Source organism: Dipodomys merriami, unplaced genomic scaffold (assembly GCF_024711535.1).
Source record: "Dipodomys merriami isolate MVZ:Mamm:240054 unplaced genomic scaffold, mDipMer1.0.p SCAF_518, whole genome shotgun sequence".
NCBI classification, from domain to species: domain Eukaryota; kingdom Metazoa; phylum Chordata; class Mammalia; order Rodentia; family Heteromyidae; genus Dipodomys; species Dipodomys merriami.
In genome coordinates, this window is record NW_027206089.1 from 537,281 (window position 1) to 559,068 (window position 21,788).

The 21,788-nt window shown below is 41.2% G+C and overlaps 1 protein-coding gene and 1 long non-coding RNA gene across 2 annotated transcripts in view; one reads left to right on the forward strand and one right to left on the reverse strand.

Annotated features, from left to right (window-relative positions):
• LOC138810968 (uncharacterized) overlaps positions 1-21,788 on the forward strand; it is a 40,347-nt gene that overhangs the window by 4,390 nt on the left and 14,169 nt on the right. The window lies entirely within an intron of this gene.
• Rnase2 (ribonuclease A family member 2) lies at positions 20,824-21,692 on the reverse strand. Its single transcript, XM_069998410.1, has 2 exons — positions 21,624-21,692; positions 20,824-21,398 (listed from the first exon to the last, which is right to left on the reverse strand). Exon 2 carries the CDS (start codon positions 21,391-21,393, stop codon positions 20,914-20,916), a length of 480 nt encoding a protein of 159 aa, XP_069854511.1. The 5' UTR covers positions 21,394-21,398; positions 21,624-21,692; the 3' UTR covers positions 20,824-20,913.

A 21,788-nucleotide genomic window follows, 5' to 3' on the forward strand; every position in this document is an offset into this window, starting at 1 on the left:
CCACTTCTGGCTTTTTTTCTGCTTTTGTGGTGCTAAGGAATTGAACCCAGGGCCTCATGCATGCAAGGCAAGCACTCTACCACTGAGCCACCTTCCCAGCCCCTAATGTTTATTTTATTTTATTTTTTGTCGGTCGTGGGGCTTGAACTCTGGGCCTGGGTGCTGTCCCTCAGCTCTTCAGCTCAAGGCGAGCGCTCTACCACTTGAGCTACAGCGCCACTTCCGGTTTTCTGGTAGTTTATTGGAGATAGGAGTCTCACCGTCTCTCCTGCCCGGGCTGGCTTTGAACTGAGATCCTCAGATCTCAGCCTCCTGAGTAGCTAGCATTACAGGCGTGAGCCACCAGTGCCGGCTCCTAATGTTTATTTTAAAATAAAGATTTTGACATTAAAATTATTTCACTTTAAGTTCTTGACTTTTTAAAGGTTTTGACTTAAAAGTGAGTGCTTGGGTTGGGAATGTGGCTTGGTGGCAGAGTGCTTGCCTAGCTATACCTGAAGCCCTGGGTTCAATTCCTCACTACCACATAAACAGAAAAAGCTGGAAGTGGTACTGTTGCTCAAGTGGTAGAGTGCTACTTTAAGCAAAAGTTAGCTCAAGGACAGTACCCAGGCCCTGAGTTCAAGCCCTAGGACTGGCAAAAAACAAAACAAAACAAAAAAAGTAAGTGCTCAAGTTTACGCTACTGTTTTTGGAAATTGAAGGGACATATTCATATTTAAGTTTTTACTCTGAATTAATGTCATTTCCAAAACAGACACAAAATAGAATAGTTGGGGCCAGGTATGACTGTGTACTTTAGAGAATAAAGAACAGGAGGATCTGATTGTAGCTGAATATCCATCCCTCTTATTTTTCCTGTCAAACTGCCAGTAGAGATGTGGCTTCCTTTATTTAAAACCTGGCTTAGCCCCAAATTTGTGTGCCCTGTGTGCGTGTGCGCGCACTTGTGTGTGTGTGTGTGTGTGTGTGTGTGTGTATGTGTGTTGGTCCTGGGGCTTGACTTCAGACCTGGGTGCTGTCGGTGAGCTTCTTTTGCTCAAGGCTAACTCTCTACAACTTGAGCCATAGCTCCACTTCTGGCTTTTTGGCAGTTAATTAGAGATAAGCGTCTCACATACTTTCCTGCCTGGGCTGGCTTTGAATCTCAATTCTTACATCTCAGCTGCCACAGTAGCTAGGTTGCAAGCATGAGCCAGTGGTGCTTAGCTTGTGCTGTTAGATTTTTTTTTTACATTTTAGAAATTTTATTATATATATGTATATACTTATATATATGTATATATATGTATATACATGTGTATATGTATATACATATATACATATGTATATACATATACACATGTATATACACACGTATATACATATATACATATGTATATACATATACGCATGTATATGTATATACATATATATGTATATATAAAAAACTAGAAAATAGTCGTATTTGAAAAGGACATGTGTACAAAATATATGAAAATACTTTTCAATTCAATAATAAAACTCAATTGAAAAATGAGCAAATGATTTGAAGACACTGAAGGAGTAATACAAATGACCAATATGAACATGAAAAACTGCCTATGCCAGGCACTGGTGGCTCACACCTGTAATCCTAGCTACTCAGGAGGCTGTGATCTGAGGATTGTGGTTCAAAGCCAGCCTGCATGAGACTTATTTTCAATAAAGCACCAGAATATGAAGTAATGCTGTGGGCTCAAGAGGTAGAGTGCTAGCCTTGAGCTGAAAAGCCAAGTGACAGTGCCCAGGGCCTAGAGTTCAAGCCCCATGACCGACAAAACAACAACAACCCTGCCTAAACTTAATAATTAGGGAAATACAAATCAAAACTACAATGAGATGCTCCCTCATACACATTAGAATGACCATAATTACATATGAACATATAATACTATGTTGACAAGTATGTGAAGAGACTGGACACTTTATACTTTGCTGGTGGCAATGTAAAATGATACACATTAGGTAAGCTTTTGACAGTTTCTTAAAAAGCTAAACAATTTATTGTATAACCTGGCTATTCTCAGAATGCACCAAGAAAAATAAAGCATATATCTACAAAACAGCTTTGTACAAGTGTGCATAGCAGCATTATTTGTAATGGCCAAAAGGTGAAACCAATCTAAATGTCCACCAGCTGGTGAATAGATAAAGAAAATGCATTGTTTTTATGAAATGGAATACTATTTAGTAATAAAAAGGAATTAAGAATCAATATACACCACAAAAGGATGAACCTCAAAAACATTATTACTAGGTGAATAAAATCAGACCAAAAAATACTACCTACTTTGTGTTATTCCATTTATATGGGATGCAGAAAAGGAAAATTCATGAAGACAAATATGATTAAGATTGGTGATGACAAGAGGCATGAAGAAACAACTTAGGGTGATAGGCATGCTATACAATTGGGTTATGGTCTTCAATGGACAAGCTCCAGAAATTTGCCAAGACTCAATGAATTGTAAATTACCTTGTGTGGATTTGCTAGTTTGTAAATTATAGCTAAAAAAAAAAAACAAACCCTTTAAAACTAGGTGAGAAGTGTGATCTTACAAAAAACCTGATAAAGGTAAACTAAGTGCACAGTGAAGAATATCAGCAATAGAGTCAGAGCTTTTCAGAAGGCTTTTTTTTTTTTTTTTTGGTCGGTCATGGGGATTGAACTCTGGGCTTGGACACTGTCCCTGCGCTCTTCAGCTCAAGGCGAGTGCTCTACTGCTTGAGCCACAGTGCCACTTCCGGTTTTCTAGTGATTTATTGGAGATAAGAGTCTCAGGGACTTTCCTGCCCAGGCTGGCTTTGAACCTCGATCCTCAGATCTCAGCCTCCTGAGTAGCTAGGATTACAGGCGTGAGCCACAGGCACCCGGCTTTCAGAAGGCTTCTTTAATTAAGAAAACATCATTTGGTATACACACATTTCACTCAAAAAATAACAGAAAACATAAATGGGAAGGAAGAAACAAAATAGTTACTCTTCAAAAAGTTGTTTCAAATATTTACTTTCCAAAGACTAAAAGTAACAAGGTAGGAATTTTGATCCCCTACATTTATGTTTACAGTTAACACAGCTATTTCTAACACTAGTGATTCCAATGTTACCGATTTCTAATACTAGTGATTCACTCTTGTAATGCTAGTTACTCAGGAAGCTGAGACCTGGAGACTCACTGTACAAAGCCAGCTGGGGCAGAAAAGTCTGTGAGGCTCCATGGCCAGTTCACCAGCAAAGACACAGCCTGGAGGCCTGATTCAAGTGATAAGAGTGAGAACTGAAGGCCCTGAGTTAAAGTCCTGGTACTGGCACATAAAAGCTAAATATATAAAACCATTAGAATGGAAGATAAAGAAATTAAGAAAATTCTGTCTGGCTTTTTCTATTTTGTTCTGGCACTTACATTTTACTTTATGACTTGCCAATGTTTCTAAATTACCTTTCTTAGGTATAGACTGTCAGGAAAATACTACAAGTAAAGGGAACATCCAGAGTCCCATAGAGTCCATACTCCTATTGCAGAAGTGCATTTCTCCTCATGGTATACAAACATGTGCAAAAAACAGATTTATTTTCTAAGGAAAGGGCATTTCACTTTCAAGGAATGCTATAAACACATTCCCTGCTACCCTCCTTCGATCACTGATTCAATCCTCAAGCTGGAATGCAAGAAGTAATACAAAATTTAGATGCACGGTCTTTTCTGTGGTGTAGTGGTTCTTGCTGCGTTTGCTAAGAAGAATGCTGTCATGGCCATGCTGGTTTCAGAAAGAAGAAAATCTGCCAGAGGATACGGTTGGATTCCTTATGCTTGATGAAGAACAGGAAGGGATGTGTTAATGGGATGTGTTAATGGGCAGGGCTGAGGCAATGAAGTCTACACCTGTGGCCACTGCAGTCCGAGCACACCAGCACCAGCACCAGCTTGGGCCTGTGCAGTAGCTTCCATTTACTGAAGGCATGCATTCCCAGCACATTCAACACCAGCTCCATGTTATAGGCATGCGTCATTGAGAGATGGGACAGGCAGAGGCCGATGGTCCTCTCTATAACTTGGGCCAAAGCTCCACTTGTGGCTTTTTGGTGATTAATTGGAAATAAGAGTCTCATGAACTTTCTTGCCTGGACTGGCTTGGAAGCACAATCCTCAAATCTCAGCCTCTGGAGTAGCTAGGATTACAGGCATGAGCCACTAGCACCTAGCTGAACACAAGTCCTTAAACAGTGAATGTATTTTATCAGCATATACTGACAAAGTGGCCACTCTTTATTTCCATGCTTAGAAAGGCTGAGTGGGCCAGTTGTGGTGGTACATACCTGTAATCCCAGCACTAAGAAGGCTAGGAAAGGAAGATAAACACCTTGCACAAAGTATGTAAGACCTTGTCTTAAAAAAATAGTTTTTAGAATAGACTAGGTAGTGAATCTGGGTGTAATCAATCTGACCAGGTTACTCCCCTCACCTCCCCCAGAGAGAAGTTCATTTCATAGCTAATGTATAAATTATACCTATAACTTTTGACTAGGATTATTTCCAGTAGTAACTCTACATTTAAAAAGATATAGCCAGATGCCAATGACTCATGCCTATAATCTTAGCTACTTAGGAGGCTGAGATCTGAGGATCACAGTTTGAAGCCAGCCAGGCAGGAAAGTCTATGAGACTTTCATCTCCAATTAATTACCAAAAACTGGAAATGGAGCTATGACTCAAGTGATAGAGTACTAGCCTTGAGCAAAAAAATCTTCAGAGACAGTGTCCAGGCCTCCAGGACAAGCAAATAAAATAAAATACACCTGGACTACACAAGAAGACCCTGTCTCATAAAATAACCAAGCCAGTGGCTCATACCTGTAATCCTAGCTACTCAGAAGGCTGAGATCTGAGGATCGCAGTTCAAAGCCAGCCTGGGCAGGAAAGCCTTGAGCTGAAGAACACAGGGACAGAGCCCAAGCCCAGAGTTCAAGTCCCACGATGGACCAAAAAAAGAAAAAAAATAATCAAGCAAAAAAGTAACAAAATCTATGTAGAAAGGAATTGTTTCTTACCACCTTCAGTGTGAGCACTGTGGTGCCACCTATCATGACCTATGATCTATCATGATGATTATTACATTAGTTTCTTGACTAGTCTTTATTTGTCTTTGTCTTTTTTTGGGGGTCTGGTTGTGGATCCTGAACTCTGGGCCTGGGCGCTGTCCCTCAGCTCTTCAGCTCAAGGCTAGAGCTCTACTACTTGAGCCACAGAGCCACTTCCGGCTTTTTTCTTTTTGCTTATGTGGTGCTGAGGAATCAAACCCAGGACCTCAGGCATGCAAGGAAGTGCTCTACCACTGAGCCATCTTCCCAGCCCTTTGTCTTTTTTCTTAAGTGAAAATAATACTTTTATTTAATTCCCCAATTATAATTCAAAATACACAGTTCTCCAATATCAAACACCCAAATGCTCTATTTCTTTCTTTCTTTTTTCAATTTGTCTTTGTCTTAATAGCAAGTTTTCATAGAGCAGATTTTTTTTTTTTTTTTTGTCGGTCCTGGGGCTTGAACTCTGGGCCTGGGCGCTGTCCCTCAGCTCTTCAGCTCAAGGCGAGCGCTCTACCACTTGAGCTACAGCGCCACTTCCGGTTTTCTGGTGGTTTATTGGAGATAGGAGTCTCACGGTCTCTCCTGCCCAGGCTGGCTTTGAACCGCGATCCTCAGATCTCAGCCTCCTGAGTAGCTAGGATTACAGGCGTGAGCCACCAGCGCCCGGCAGATTTTTTTTTTTTTTACAAGTAATGGGCTTGAACTCAAAGAAGGGGTGCTATTCTTTAGTTTTTTTTTTTTTTTTTCTGTTCAGGTAATGGGCTTGAACTCAAAGAAGGGGTGCTATTCTTTAGTTTTTTGTTTTTTTTTTCTGTTCAAGTCTGGTGTTCTACCACTTGAGTCATAACTTCACTTCCAGCTTTTTGGTAGTTAATTTGGAAGTAAGAATCTCCCAGATTTTCCTGTTCTTGATCCTCAGGTCACAGCTCCCTGAGTAGCTATGATGACAGATGTGAGCAACTAGCACCCAACTGAGTGATCCTTTTCACATAAATGAAATCACATGGCTAGTTTGTCTATTGCACTGGGTAATATCTATAAACCCTAGAGTGATTGCTAAAGCACTTTGTTCTTACCAACCATCCCCTTTTCTCTGAGTCCTTATGGCACTAAGGTGAGTGGCCTTGGGGACAAACCCTGCAAGCCTGCTGCATTTAGGCCTTTGTACTTGCTGTTCTCTCAGGAGTGACAGTGCTTCCCCTTTGACATCTTCATGACAACCATCCTATTTCCTTTCATTCTGAGTCGAGTTATTAGAGACTTCTTCCCTGACTAACCCCCAACTTACTTTACATTCCTTCCCTTAATTACCCTGTGCTGCTGTTCTCAGGAACTCATATCAGTTGGATCCATTAGAGATCTAGCTGTAATATAGTTTTTTTGGCAATGGTGCTGGTTTCTCCTCTTACCTTAGTGTAACTTCCATAATGGCTATGCACATTTTTTTCCCTGGTTAGTTCATTGCTCTGTCTTCAGCACTTACAAAGCTTCCTGGCACACTATAGTCATTTGAGCAGTGTCTTCCATGAGAATGAGCAAGGCCTTCGCATAGCACTGGGTAGGGAAAATGGACCTGAAACACTTCTAATATTCGATTCGATTCATTTGTCTGTTTTAGCAAGTGTTGGCTTATCCTGTTTTTTTTTTAAATTTTTATTTTATTGTAAAGATGCTGTACAGAGTATCCTATTTTATAATGTGGATGTAAACTTACATACTCAGGTACACACAAATCATTGAAATTTGCTTCTAGAAATTAATATAATTTGTATCTCCTCTGTAGAGCTTGTCTCATTCCTTTTTGCTGTTCTACCTCCATGGTAAAGGTGTGCAAACTTTAGGTTGTAGGTATGATGCAGCAGCTCTTGTTACTTGCCCACAGAGGTATACCTGTTGTAAGTTCATGCCACTCTTGTGATTGAAGGTCTTTTGTTGATTAAGGCACCAGAAAAAATTACTTTGCAGACAACTTTTGCTTTCCATCCTGAAATCCACTTTAAGTAAAGAAATAGAGTTTGCTACTTGATTGATGGAGATGAAAGAAAGGAGTGAGGAGAAAAGCAGAAAAAAACAATCATAATAGCTGAAAGGTTATTTTGCTACTTTATATTAAACTTGAAATTGCTTGCTAAGTATCTTTCTTCTTCCTTACACTGTAAGCCTTTTGGATCAGGGTTATTGCTCTGTTGTAGGTAGAACTATCTTGAATAGTTGGGCTCAGAGTGTAAGCAAAGGCCTTCATATTATGTGTGTGAACACTGAAGAGTTATAAGTTAGGCCAACAACTTGTTAGGTTTGTCCTATCCTTTTATCTTGACAGGTCTTCATAATGACAAAAACTATGTTCTGAGTTATGTTTTATTTTTTTATTTTTTTTTATTTTGGGGTCCGGTTGTGGGGCCTGAACTCTGGGCCTGGGCGCTGTCCCTCAGCTCTTCAGCTGAAGGCTAGTGCTCTACCACTTGAGCCACAGCGCCACTTCTGGCTTTTTTCTTTTTGCTTATGTGGTGCTGAGGAATCGAACCCAGGGCCTCAGGCATGCAAGGCAAGCGCTCTACCACTGAGCCACCTTCCCAGCCCCTAAGTTATGGTTTTAATGTCACTACAAGTTGGAAAAATGTCAAAGGTAATTGTTACTGTATATGCCAAGTATGCATGTCAGTCTAGTAATGATAGCAAGCTGTCTTTTGAAAAAAAGTCAATTTATAAGTCATGTAGCTTTCATAACATTAATTTTCTTGCAGGTTTTTTTTTATGGCATTGCCTGGAATCCTTGCTATTTCAGAGGCAGAGAGATGAATGCCAATTTAATGCGAGTTTACGCAGAAAATATTTCTGAACACAAACTCAATCATTAAAAAGCTGAGTGTAGTGTTAGGTCCTGTCACCTCATGGACATTGGAAGCATAAATAGGAAGATGGTAGTCCAGCGGTTCCAGACTTAAATGTAAGCCCCTATTAAATAGTAACAAAAATTAGAAGAGCTGGAAGTATGACCTAACTGGTAGAGTTCTTGCCAGGTAAGTGCAAAGCCCTGAGTTCAAACCCCAGTTTCTCTCTCTCTGTCTCTCTGTCTCGTTGTCTGTCTGTCTCGCTATCTCTCTCTGTCTCTCAGTCTCTCTTTCTCTCTCTCTCACACACAATTATTTCAGCAAAATCATTTTCTTGTTTGGTCTGTATGTATTCACATAGTTTATATTGGTTTAATTGTCATAAATGTCACATTACACAATCTTTCCTAAATCATTATAGCTAAAATTAATATAATTCAAAGCAAGTTTACTCTGCTAACCTCTGTAAAATTTGTAAAGCAATAATTAGATTTAAAAACATTATTTAGATAATAGAGGTCATTGTAAAGAATTAACGTTAAACATCACAAACTTTGCCCAAATTTACATACACACTGCTTTATTTATTTATTTTTTATATATTTAAAAAAAAATTTTTTTTGGGGGGGGGTCTGGTCATGGGGCCTGAACTCTGGGCCTGGGCGTTGTCCTTCAGCTTTTCAGCTCAAGGCTAGTGCTCTACCACTTGAGCCACAGTGCCACTTCCGGCTTTTTTCTTTTTGCTTATGTGGTGCTGAGGAATGGAACCCAGGGCGTCATACATGCAAGGCAAGCGCTCTACCACTGAGCTACCTTCCCAGCCCATATACACTGCTTTAAAAAGAGTAAACAATTGTTTCATGTTACAAAATGCACCATAAGTACCACGAACAACTGCTGGAATATGGTGTTAATGTGTGAGTACCTTTGAAACTGTGTGTTGGAAGAGAAAGCAAGAAAATAGATGCTTGATACCACAATCCAATCACAGCTTGACATCAGTTGAGATCATGCTGAGAAGACTTTGACAAGTTAGTTTTATTTCCTATTACCAAAAGCTTCTAATCCTGCAAGAGCAATGTCTCTCTCTTACACTGACAAGCACAATATACACACTGTTTTTGGTGTGTGCCAGTTCTGGAGCTTCAACTCACGACCTGGGCACTGCCCCTGATCTTTTTTTTTGTTTGCTCGATGTCAGAGCCTTACCATTTCAGCCACAGCTTAACTTCTGGCTTTTGGATGGTTAATTGGCTATAAGAGTTTCATGACTTTCCTTCCCAGAGAAAAAGCTTTTAGGGCAGGAGATAGCAATTAGTTACAAACAGATTATTATTATTATTATTATTTGGTCCAGTTGTGAGGCCTGAACTCTGGGCCTGAGCACTGTCCCTCAGCTCTTCAGCTCAAGGCTAGTGCCCTACCACTTGAGCCACAGTGCCACTTCCGGCTTTTTTCTTTTTGCTTATGTGGTGCTGAGGAATCGAACCCAGGGCCTCAGGCATGCAAGGCAAGCGCTCTACCACTGAGCCAACTTCCCAGCCCCCACAAACAGATTATTTTTTAAAGAATGTTCTTCTAAGAAAATACAGGCAAACTTCAGTTGGTTTTGTGTGGATGTGAGAAGTGAAGCTTCTACTTGAGCAAAGAAGGCTGTGTGCAGATTTAGATAGGAAGAACTCTGATTCTTCAGAGATCAAGAGATAATAACTCTGGCCCCAAACTGAGTGTTATAGTACATATGAACTTCAAAATGGAACTGGAGCCAGCTTCAAAGCCTTGAATAGTAGGTGACTTTGTGTCAATCTAAATTGTATCAACAGAGATAGTATCTATAGTTTTTCCCTAAATCTGGTCTGTGTTGTGAAAAGGCATTGTTGCCATGGCAAAATAATATGTGTTCTTTAAATAACTGTCTATAAATGAAATAGGGAGGACCATCCAGGAAGGATAGGGAGGGAAGAGGGTTTAAAGCCACCTGTTTTGGAGAAAAAGGCCTGGACCTTCAGTGCTGCAGAAGCAACATGACCAACTAGCAGCAAGGCTATCTAAGGTGTCTTTGAATTATGTTCTGGCCATACAATTTGTTTCCTATGCCTGCTTTTCTCTTCACATAAATGTTTTTTTTTTATTTTTTTTTAATTGTTTTTTTTTTTTTTTTTTGGGTCCGGTCGTGGGGCCTGAACTCTGGGCCTGGGCGCTGTCCCTCAGCTCTTCAGCTCAAGGCTAGCGCTCTACCACTATGAGCCACAGCGCCACTTCCGGCTTTTTTCTTTTTGCTTATGTGGTGCTGAGGAATCGAACCCAGGGCCTCGAGCATGCAAGGCAAGCGCTCTACCACTGAGCCACCTTCCCAGCCCTCTTCACATAAATGTTTAAGGAAGAAAAAATTCTAGAATGGACCTGGAATGGTATAGTCTATGCTGAAAATTGTCAGTCAACTCCTTTCAAAAGGGAGTTGTAATGTGGAGATGTTGCTAACCACAACCTGAGGCAGTGTGATGGGATGCTGGGCTGAAGAAAAATAGAAAACACTGAGACACAGACAGAGATAAAAATAGGGAGACTAGGGCTGGGAATGTGGCTCAGTGGTAGAATGCTTGCCTTGCATGCATGAAGGCCTGGGTTTGATTCCTTAGTACCACATAAGCAGAAAAAGCCAGAAGTGGTACTGTGGCTCAAGTGGTAGAGCACTAGCCTTGAGCTGAAGAGCTGAGGGACAGTGCCTAGGCCCAGAGTTCAGGCCCCGAGACTGGCAAAAAAAAAAAAAAATGGGGAGGCTAGGGGTCTCTAAGCTCTCTTGTACCTGGGCCCCAAGTTCCCCCAAGCAGGCATATTTATTTGAGTCCAAACAAGGAAAGTTACCATGCATACATGAAAAAAAGCATCTATATTAATATTACAATCAGAGCTAAAAGAGAATGAGAGAGAAACACTGGTTCACTTATTTGTTTGAGACTGGAGACTGCAGCCCATGGAAAGTTCAGACACAGATGTTTACTTATCTAACCCAAGGTCTTTTTGTCCAGCTGAAGAGGTCCCCAGCACAGCTGCCAGCCTAAGGAAGCAGGGGAGTAGCAATCCAGTCTCTTACCCCTCTCCAGAGCTGTCTGTTCGGTTAGTCAGCTCCCAGCATTCCGAATGCTGCCAAGATGGCATTCCAACATGTCAAACCTTTTTCAGGTTTCACAGCTCAGCTTCAGAGTTCCTTACATGGAGAGTCTTAACTTAGTCTTGTAAACTGCCATTCTATAGCACATTGAAATAGATTGATGTCCATTAGGGGGGAAAAAACCCTCCAAGTGGAAGTTTGAGTTTTTGGCTTCTTGCTTAGAGAAGCAAGAAAGTAAGCCATAGTCTTGACAAGTTGTTTAAAAATGATTACTAGGATATAGAGAATTCACAATAGAGGGTTACAATTAGTGGAATAAACATTTGGGAAGCAGTTTAACTTTGCTAGTCAAGAAATCTGTTATCCAGGTGAGGTGGTGCAAGCCTATAATACTAGCTATTTGGGAGGCATCAACCTGGGCACGACAGTTTTCGAGACTCTATCTCCAGTAATGGCATACACTTGTTACCCTAGTAACCTGGACAAGTACAAATAGGTGAATTAGAGTCCAGGCTGGCCTGGGTATAAAGCGAGAACTTATTTCAAAAAATAGCCAACACAAAAAGGGCTGGCAGATTGGCTCAAATTGTTGAGCACTTTCCTAGCAATTGTTATATGCTGTGTTCAAACAATGCTACTGTCAACAACAACACAATGAAACAGGTGGCTCATACTTGTAATTCTAGCTATTCAGAAGGCTGAGATCTGAGAACTGCATTTGAAGCCAGACCTGGCAGGAAAGTTTGTGAGACTCTTATCTCCATTAATCACAAAAAGCTAAAAGTGAGTCTGTGGCTAAAGTTACAGAGTGCTATTCTTGAACACAAAAGCTCAGGGGTATCACCCAGACTCAGAGTTCAAGCCCTAGGACTGTCATGCATGTGCATATGTATGTGTGTGCACATGCACACACATGAACATGTGCACACACACGTGCGCGCACACACACAAACCCAGCAGGATTGCAATGACATTAGCATTGTAGCAGATGGAATTATAAATATATGCAATGGCTTTTTGGGGCACAATTTGTAGTAAATCTAGAGCCAATGGGATGTCCATGCTTTCTGGTCATTATCTTTAATTGTAGACACACTTACATAATCCCTTCTCTACAACAGAGAACAACACATTCTATAGCTGAGACCAACATGGTTTTTGTACGTTGGCAACTTTCTTTTGTCAAGAAACAGACCTCAGGAAAAGTAATTATGATAGAAAGTGAGCAGACAAGATGAAGGCCTAATTTCAGGTCTGGGGAGTAAGCAGCAGAGATAATACCAAATGCATCTGGAATGAAAAGTGGTAGTTTCTCTGGAAGATTAAATGGGAAAGGATGCTCCAAGTAAAGCCGAACTGGAAGTTGTCCATGGCTCATTAAGGCTAGAAGTGAGGTCTAAGGGATTTAATGAAGTTGACATTCTTCAGACTAGAATGGCTTTTTTTTTTTTTTTTTGGTCGGTCATAGGGCCTGAACTCTGGGCCTGGGTGCTATTCCTCAGCTCTTTAGCTGAAGGCTAGCACTGTAACCACTTAAGTGTCAGCCCTACTTCCAGCTTTTTCTGCTTATGTGGTGCTGAGGAATTGAACCCAGAGCCTCATGCATGCAAAGCAAGCACTCTATCACTGAGCCACCTTCCCAGCCCCTCGAATGACATTTTTGACCCTAGCTAGAACCCTACAACTGATAGTCAACTTGTGGATTCTCTAATTACTTGTGAGACTGTATAGGAAAAAAAATCCACAAAAACTGAATACAAGTTCTCAAAGACTCATAGTCAGGTGCTGGTGGCTCTCGCCTGCAATCATAACTACTCAGGAGGCTGAGATCTGAGAATCATGATTTGAAGCCAGCATGGGCAGACAAATCCAAGAGATTCTTACTTCCAAATAAGTAGCAAAAAGCAAAAAGTGGAGGTGTGGCTTATGTAGTAGAGTGCCAGCTGTGAGTAGAGGATGTGGGGAGTAAAAGAGAATTAAGAGAGCTTTTGACAGTTGGAAATCTCCAGAATGCTGCAACCCAGCTGTACCTTTACTCTCTTTATGCTGCTCAGAGGATATCTGATAAGAATGAGATGAACATATTGCCTAACTGCATTCTCTTGGGGATCTCCAGAATCTCAGACCAGGATTTGAAGTTCACCCATGATCTACCTGTTAAAGAATGGCTGGATAAGATAGAAGAATCTTATTCAACAGAGATTTCAGAAAGCTCAACACACACACACACACACACACACACACACACACACACACACACACACACACACACACAGAGAAATGTTATGTATGCGGTAACAAAAATCTACTCTTTGAGCCCTGAGAACAGCAGAGAAAAACACATGAGCTATCAACAGTTTATCTCAAAGCAGATCAACTTTCAAAACACAAGGATCATCATTCTTCTGCAGCTAATAGTCCCTAAACTGATTCTACTTGTGGCCTTGGGATAGTTATACTCCTACCCAGAACACAGACAATCTTTTGGACATTTACTTTGCACCAGGAGCCCAACTACCTTAGAGGAATAGAGATAGAGATGAAGGAAAGGAGAGGTGAATATATGCATAATTTTCACTTTTCTGATTAAGATCAAGAGTTCTCTAGATGTTTGTCAAAGGTCAGATCATTTTCCCCCCATTTCCTGGAGTTCATTTTGATAAATATTTTATATGATCAGAGGCACATAGTCATTGTGCTTTTGTGTTCCTTCCCTAAGAGTGTGCTTCATTATTTTGACAGCTACAATTTTCATTTGTTTTTCATGCTATAAAATTAATATTACCAGGGGCACTCTAAACAGACTGGGAAAGGGGTAGTGTGGAGTAGTTGTGGTTGACTGTTTTATATGTATCATATAGATCATATAAAAGTACATAAAGTGTAAACTCAAATATTAATGAAGTATACAAAATACAAAAGATGTGACACTGTATATATAGTATATACTTTGATTATTTTCCATGGTTCATGGCTCAGAATTTCCTTTCCAACTCAGCCCACAGAAGCTAGATTTTCTCTTTCCAAAGCAGATCATAGAAACTTGACTTTCTCCTGCATTTTTTTTTCTTAGCGCCATGAAGACAGTCTCCTACTGCTCTGTTTGATAATAGATATTAAGACTCTTCATTTCAGAAGAAATCCTACCACATTCCTGGGAGAAAGGAATGCTACACACACAAAAAACACAGACAGGGCTATGTAGATGTCCCCCATGCTCCCCTGTTCAGTCTGTTAGCATTAGGTCATAAATTTTCATCCATTCATGACTATATGATTGACTATACTTCAAACTTGCCTGTATAGTGAAGTATCATGAAAAACCACGACAAGACAGAATTCAGAGCTTCTGGAGAGGTGACATGACTCGATGCACCTACTTCATACTTCATGCTGTGTATTTTTTGGTTGTATTTTTTGTTGTTCCTTACAACAATCAGCAAATGTGTTTCTCTGTGTTAACCATGCAAAGTAATTAGGCCTGAGGAGGGCATTATGGAAACTCCACTGTGTTCATAGAAGCCAGGTAAAATAACCTGGAGCTTGTAAAGGGTATCAGAAGTGAGGGGGTTCAGCCTTGGGGACTGAGCTCTCAACCATGGTCTCTGCAGCTACCTTTAAGTAAGTGTCAGGACTCAGTTGAGTTGGATGACAGCTTTGTGTTTATACTCTTTGTGTTTGTTTATACTTTGTGTTTATGCTCTGTGTTTGTTTCAGAAATACTGATTGTGCGCTGGGAATGTGGCTTAGCAGTAGAGTGCTTGCTTGATTCCTCAGTACCACATAAACAGACAAAGCTGGTAGTGGTGCTCTGGCTCAAGTGGTAGAGTGCTAGCCTTGAGCACAGAGAGGTTCAAGGATGTTGCCCAGGCCCTGAGTTCAAGATCCAGGACTGGGCACGAGAGAGAGAGAGAGAGAGAGAGAGAGAGAGAGAGAGAGAGAGAGAGAGAGAGAGAGAGAGAGAGAGAGAGAGAGAGAGAGAGAGAGAGAGAGAGAGAGAGAGAGAGAGAGAGAGAGAGAGAGAGAGAGAGAGAGAGAGAGAGAGAGAGAGAGAGAGAGAGAGAGAGAGAGAGAGAGAGAGAGAGAGAGAGAGAGAGAATACTGATTGTTTGAGAGTGGGAAAGAGCCCTACCTACTGTGAATATGTTAGTTTGTAGTCAGACTTGAACTCTGGGTCTGGGTGCTGTCCCTGAGCTCTTCAGCTCAAGGCTAATGCTCTACTACTTTGAGTCATAGCACCTCTTCCACTTTCCTGGTGATTAATTGGAGATGAGAGTCTTATGGACTTTCCTGCCTGGGTGGCTCTTGTTTTTGTTTTTGTTGTTTTGATACTTGGGATTAAACCTAAGGGCCTATGAAAAATGCTCCACTACTTGAATTATACACTCAGATCTTTTGTTTGCATGTTGTTTTAGAGATAGTTTTTCTAATTTTTTCTGGTCTGGCTTTAAAGTTGAGATCTTCCTGCTCAGCCTTCTGAGTTACTGAGGGCAGGGGCCACCACCATACCTGTTTTCTTTTTTCAAATCAATGAATATTAAGTTTCTTTACAACCTCTTATTTTATATATTCCAAGTATAAATGTAAATGTTTACTTCTTGGTGTATGTATAAATATGTGTGTATGTACATATGTGTGTGTTTATCTGTACTGTTGTGTGGGTGGTTTCCATCATAGGTTAACAACATCTTATCTTCCAGATGTGCAGGTGTGTCACTGGCCACGAGAAAACAAGGGTTTCCTTGTGTATGATTTTTCACAATGTGGTGACTCTTAATACATAGTTTCACTCTCCATGGTTTCAATTATCCTGGGTGCATTTTGTTTTGAAAATCTTAAGTGGGAAATTCCATTAGTGACTTTATATGAATTACATGTGTGAAGTTGTTGAGCACACTTTTTTTTTTTTGGTCATGGGCTTGAATTCAGGGCCTGGACATTTTTCCTGACCTTTTATGCTCAAGGCTAGCACTCTATCACTTGAGCCACAGCTCCACTTTCTGGGTCATTTTGGTAGTTAATTGAAGATAAGAGTCTCACGTGGACTTTTCTGCTTGGACTGTCTGTGAACTGCAGTCCTCAGATCTCAGCCTCCTGAGTAGCTAGGTTTACAGGGATAAGTCACCAGCACCTGGCTTAACACCTGGGCAATGTGATTAATCTTGCTCTGTCCCATTCATCTCTCCTGATCCTATGAGGATATATATCATCTCTCTGTCCAGTGTGTCTACACAGTATACATTATCTGCCTCCTCTTTATTAGCCCATTGGCTCTCATGGTATTACAGTGTTTGAATTCAAGTAACTTTTATTTTACTTAATTGTGGCTTCAAAGTTTAAAAGCAGTTATATTGCCAGACTGCATATGTCAAAGAGAAGCTAGATGTACCTTTTTTTAAAAGAGAGAATATCTTGACCTAATAAGGAGAAAAATTGTATACCAAAAGTACTAAAACCTATAGTAAAAACAAATATTCTACTGTAAAGTGTTAAGAAGGGGAAGTTCACTGTAAATTGTTTTTTTTTTTTTTTTTTGGTGGGGGGTCTGGTCGTGGGGCCTGAACTCTGGGCCTGGGCACTGTCCCTCTGCTCTTCAGCTCAAGGCTAGCGCTCTAGCACTTGAGCCATAGTGCCACTTCCGGCTTTTTTCTTCTTGCTTATGTGGTGCTGAGGAATTGAACTCAGGGCCTCAGGCATGCAAGGCAAGCCTCTACCACTGAGCCACCTTCTCAGCCCCTCACTGTAAATTGTTAAGAAGGAAGAAGTTCATTCATAGTTTTACTATCAAATTTGGGGAAGTTAAGACTGTGAGTAGAGTGCTGGTGGCTCAAACTGTAATTTTAGTTACTCAGGTGGCTGGGTAACCACCAGACCTATGAAGCACTGTCCAGTAGTTTTTCCTTGCATGCAAAGATCAGCATTATTTTTTTTATTGTGAAAATACCGTACAGAGGTGTTACAATTACATGGGCAAGGTAATGAGTTCATTTCTTTCTTTTTTTTTTTTTTTTTTGGTCCAGTCCGTGGAGCCTGAACTCTGGCCCTGGGTGCTGTCCCTAAGCTCTTCAGCTCAAAGCTAGCGCTCTACCACTTGAGCCACAGCGCCACTTCCGGCTTTTTTCTTTTTGCTTATGTGGTGCTTAGGAATCGAACACAGGGCCTCAGGCATGCAAGGCAAGCGCTCTACCACTGAGCCACCTTCCCAGCCCCGAGTTCATTTCTTTTTTTTTTTTTTTTGTCGGTTGTGGGGCTTGAACTCTGGGCCTGAGCACTGTCCTTCAGCTCTTCAGCTCAAGGCGAGCGCTCTACCACTTGAGCTACAGCGCCACTTCCGGTTTTTCTGGTGGTTTATTGGAGATAGGAGTCTCACGGTCTTTCCTGCCCGGGCTGGCTTTGAACCGCGATCCTCAGATCTCAGCCTCCTGAGTAGCTAGGATTACAGGCGTGAGCCACCAGCGCCCGGCTTTCGAGTTCATTTCTTATCAGCATTGAGATCAGCATTATTGTTTCAACATTCTTAAGTCCAAATACTTGAGAGAGTGAAGGTAAAAGTAATATTTATCTGTATTATATAAACTTAGATCCAAGTAAGAACAACAGTTTGTTTCCACTCATGTAAAGAAAAATTTTGAGCAAAGTGTACTTTCTCATTTTCAAATGACCTTTATAGTGTAAGCACTTTCCTTCTTCTCTCCCTTCTTTCCTCCCTCCCTCCTTTCCTTCTTTGTGTGTGTGTGTGTGTGTGTGTGTGTGTGTGTGTGTGTGTGTGTGTGTGTGTGTGTGTGTGTGTGTGTGCCAATACTCAGGCTTGTCTTTTAGCTTTTCTAACCTTTGCCATTGTTAAGCAGCCAGATCTCCAATCATCACATGAATAAGACATTTTCTTGAAGGCAAGACAGAAAAGGCAATTTTGGAACCAATCCAACAATTTCTTACTCATCCCTTCTTGTTGTATTCATTATTTCCTCACAGCACTAAACTTGTTAGCTTGGTGTTTCACACCTTATGAAATAATTCCTCCTCCTCCTCCTCCACCTCTTCTTCCTCCTCCTCCTCCTTCCTTTTCTTCTTTTCTTTGTCAGTTGTGGAGCTTGAACTCAGGGCCTAGGTACTGTCCCTGAGCTTCTTTGTGCTCAAGGCTAGCACTCTACCACTTGAGCCACAGTGCAATTTCCAGATTTTGAGTGGTTTATTGGAGGTAAAAGTCTCATGGGGACTTTCCTGCCCAGGCTGGCTTGGAACTATAATCCTCAGATCTCAGCCTTCTGAGTAGCTAACATTACAGATGTGTCACCGGGGCCCAACAATAAAGTTCTTCTTACTCAAACAACTTGTTTAAAATTTAATTGTATCATAGTTTACTTTTTAACATGCTTAAAAAATTATGTCTTCAGTGCTTGGAGTAGAACCCAGGACCATGTGCATGCTGGGTGAGCACTCTTCCCCTGACCTGCTTTTCCTAGTTCCCCTCCCTTTCATTCCCTTACAAGGGCTTAAATTCAGGGCCTGGGTACTTTCCTTTAGCATTTTCACTCAGGATGGTACTGTACCACTTGAGCCACAGTTCCTTTTTTTTCCCCAGTTCTTGGTGGTTAATTGAAGATAAGACTCTTACAGACTTTCTTACCCAAGTTGACTTCAAACTGCTATCCTTAGATCCAAGATTCTGTGTAGGTAGGATTATAGGCCTCAGCCATAGGCACCCAGTCCTGGTCTCACTTTGAAATCCTCCTATGTCTTCCTCCTGAGTGTTAGGATTACAGGTCTGCTTCAAGTGACCACCTCCTTATAAGTGTTTGATGTCAGTGAAGTGGTAAAGAGAATCCAGATCCTTCTTATTAGATTAAGTCCTGCACAGCAAAAAAGCCAACAGAACAGATAACCCAGGATGTAAGAAAACACTTGCAAATGTTCATTTCACAAGAGATTATGGTGTATTTCAAAATAACTGCCACAAAGGACTTTGAAGGAACCAACATGATAAGTGTTTGAAGTGACAGAGTAGTTTTTAATCTGGATTTCATCATTGCATATCTTATACATGTAACAAAAATCGCACTGCATCTTACAAATTTGTACAACTATTTTGTCAGTTAAAAGTAAGAAATCGGATGCTGGAGGAGATGTGGACAGAAGGGAACCTTATTGCATTGTTGGTGGGAGTGTAAACTTGTTCAACCACTTTGGAAAGTGGTATGGAGATTCCTAAAAATACTCCTCATAGAGCTCCCCTACGACCCAGCAATCCAACTTTTGGGCATTTACACAAATAATCACAAACAAGACCATACTAAAGTTACAAGCACCACTATTTTTTTTTCTTTTTAATATTTTTATGTTATTTTTTTATTGTGAAAATACTGTACAGAGGGGTTACAATTACATGGGGAAGATAATGAGTACATTTCTTATCAAGCATTGTAGCCTCCTCCTTGGTTTCCCCTTCTCATCCCCCCATCTTCCCCCCCACCCAATCCTACCTGCCCAACCCCCATACCAAAATGGTATAGTTCATTTTCGAAATAACGACTTGTACTTCTCATTGCTGCAATGGGTCCACCTGTATCCCTATTTAAATGACTTGTTTTTCCCCTTCCCCTCCACAAATTATACTGACATCAAATACAGTAAAAGCAGGGGTTATACTGTGGGAAGCACAACTATGTTTATTGCAGCATTATTTATATGGAACCAACCCAGATGCCCTTCAGTAGATGAATGGATCAAGAAAATGTGGTATATATACACAATGGAATTCTATGGTTCCAATAGAAAGAATGATATTACCCCATTTGTTAGGAAATGGAAAGACTTGGAAAAACTTATATTAAGTGAAATAAGCCAAGCCCAAAGAAACATAGGTCCCATGGTTTCCCTTATTTGCAATAACTAGTGTATGTCTGAGTCAAACAGAAAAGGTCAGATAAGTTGATGTTAGGGAAATGAACCACAAGATAAGTATTCAAAGGTTTTTTTTTCTTTCATGCAATTGTTTCTAACCTATTTATAAGATGATTTCTTTCTTGCTTTGTATGTCTCTCCCCCATGGTTTAGACCCTGCTTTCACTGTATTTGATGTTGGTATAATTTGTGGAAGGGAAGGGAAAAAACAAATCATTTAAGTAGGGATACAGGTGGACCCATTGCACCAATGAGATGTACAAGTCGTTATGTCAAAAAAGGAACTTTACAACTTTAGCCATGGGGGAAGGAGTGGGGAGGGTGGGGAGGTGGCAGTGGGAGGGGGGTGGGAGATGGGAAGGGAATGAGAAGGGGAAATAAAGGAGGAGACAACAATGCTTGATAAGAAATGTACTCATTATCTTGCCCTTGTAATTGTAACTCCTCTGTATGGTATTTTCACCAAAAAAAAAAAAAAAAAAAAAAAAACCTAGAAAAAAGTAAGAAATAACCAAACAACTTGACACATTGAGGCCTTACAAGAAACCCCTGGGGAACTCAGGTCAGCACTGAGTGTGCAGAGGACTCCAAGGAGCCTGAGCACAACACTCTGCTCACTGGGTCTTTGTTAGAGACAGAACTCTGGACACCAAGGTTGCTGGCCTAAGGCAACAAAAGAGAAAAGCCTCTGTTCCTATCACAAACAGCCTTCCAGCCTCACATCCCTCTAAGCCTCACAGTCTCAGGCAATGTCTCCAGAACAGATAGTGACTAAGGAGAGTAGTAGGGCAGTAAACTCAGACACACAGAATATAGATGCTTCTGCAAAGATGTTTATTGCATAGGTCGCAGAGGGCAGGAGGTCAGCTGCGAAGGAAGAGGTTGGGGACTTGTTCTAGGAGAAGAGAATCAGATGTGGTCGAGGAGTTGGATCTTCAGTCTGACCATATGCTGGTACAGGAGCTAAAACGTCTTATCCAGATGAACTGGAACTATCGGAAATGGGACAGTGTCCTGTGGAGATTTTGGGTCACAAGCAACTGTGTAGTACTTTGTTGCTTGTGTCTGATGATAGTTGCAGTTTGGATAAACTGCTCGAGGTCCTATGAGGTCACAGACTGTTATATCCACCTGGTGTGGACTGTCATGACAGTTACTTTGTGTAGAGCTACTACATCGAACATTTGGGGAGCCACAAACATGAACAACGTTAACATAAGTTGTATGAAGAAAAGTATTTTTGTTTTTACAAAACCTAGTTAGACTGTTAATCACTTGCATGGAAGGATTACATTGGGGGTGGGACATATTTACATGCTGGGTGTCAAACCACATAGTAGGGGTGAAACCAGGTGGCCGCAGCTCAGAAGAGGGCAGCATTCCCATGAGCCCCACCACCAACAGCAGGAGACCAGCTCCAGAAATGAGCAGCCTTGGACCCATGTTTCCTGTGAGAAAGAAGAGAAGTAGGTGCCTCTGCTTCTCGGTTCAGGTGTGACAGGCGTTTTTATTTCAGCTTCCATGCTCTCTGCTGTCCTGTGAGGTCCTATATGAATTCTCTTTCCAGTCCCCCCAAAGTGGAATGACACTAGGCACTCACTGTAGCTCAGCCCTTCCTCAAGTGCTGCCCCACTGCTGCCCTCCCGGCCAAGCTCTAAGACTCCATGTCCTACCTGTTGCTGTGTGCTAGCTCCTGTGAGAATGCAGCAGCTGGTTGTCTGGGTGATCAGGGCCACTAGTTCCTCCAACTTGGTTCAGTAGATATAGAGGCCCTGTGGGTGGAGTAGGCAGGCCCAAGTGGGTTCTGGCTGTGGAACATGCAAAAACTACAGGTCAGC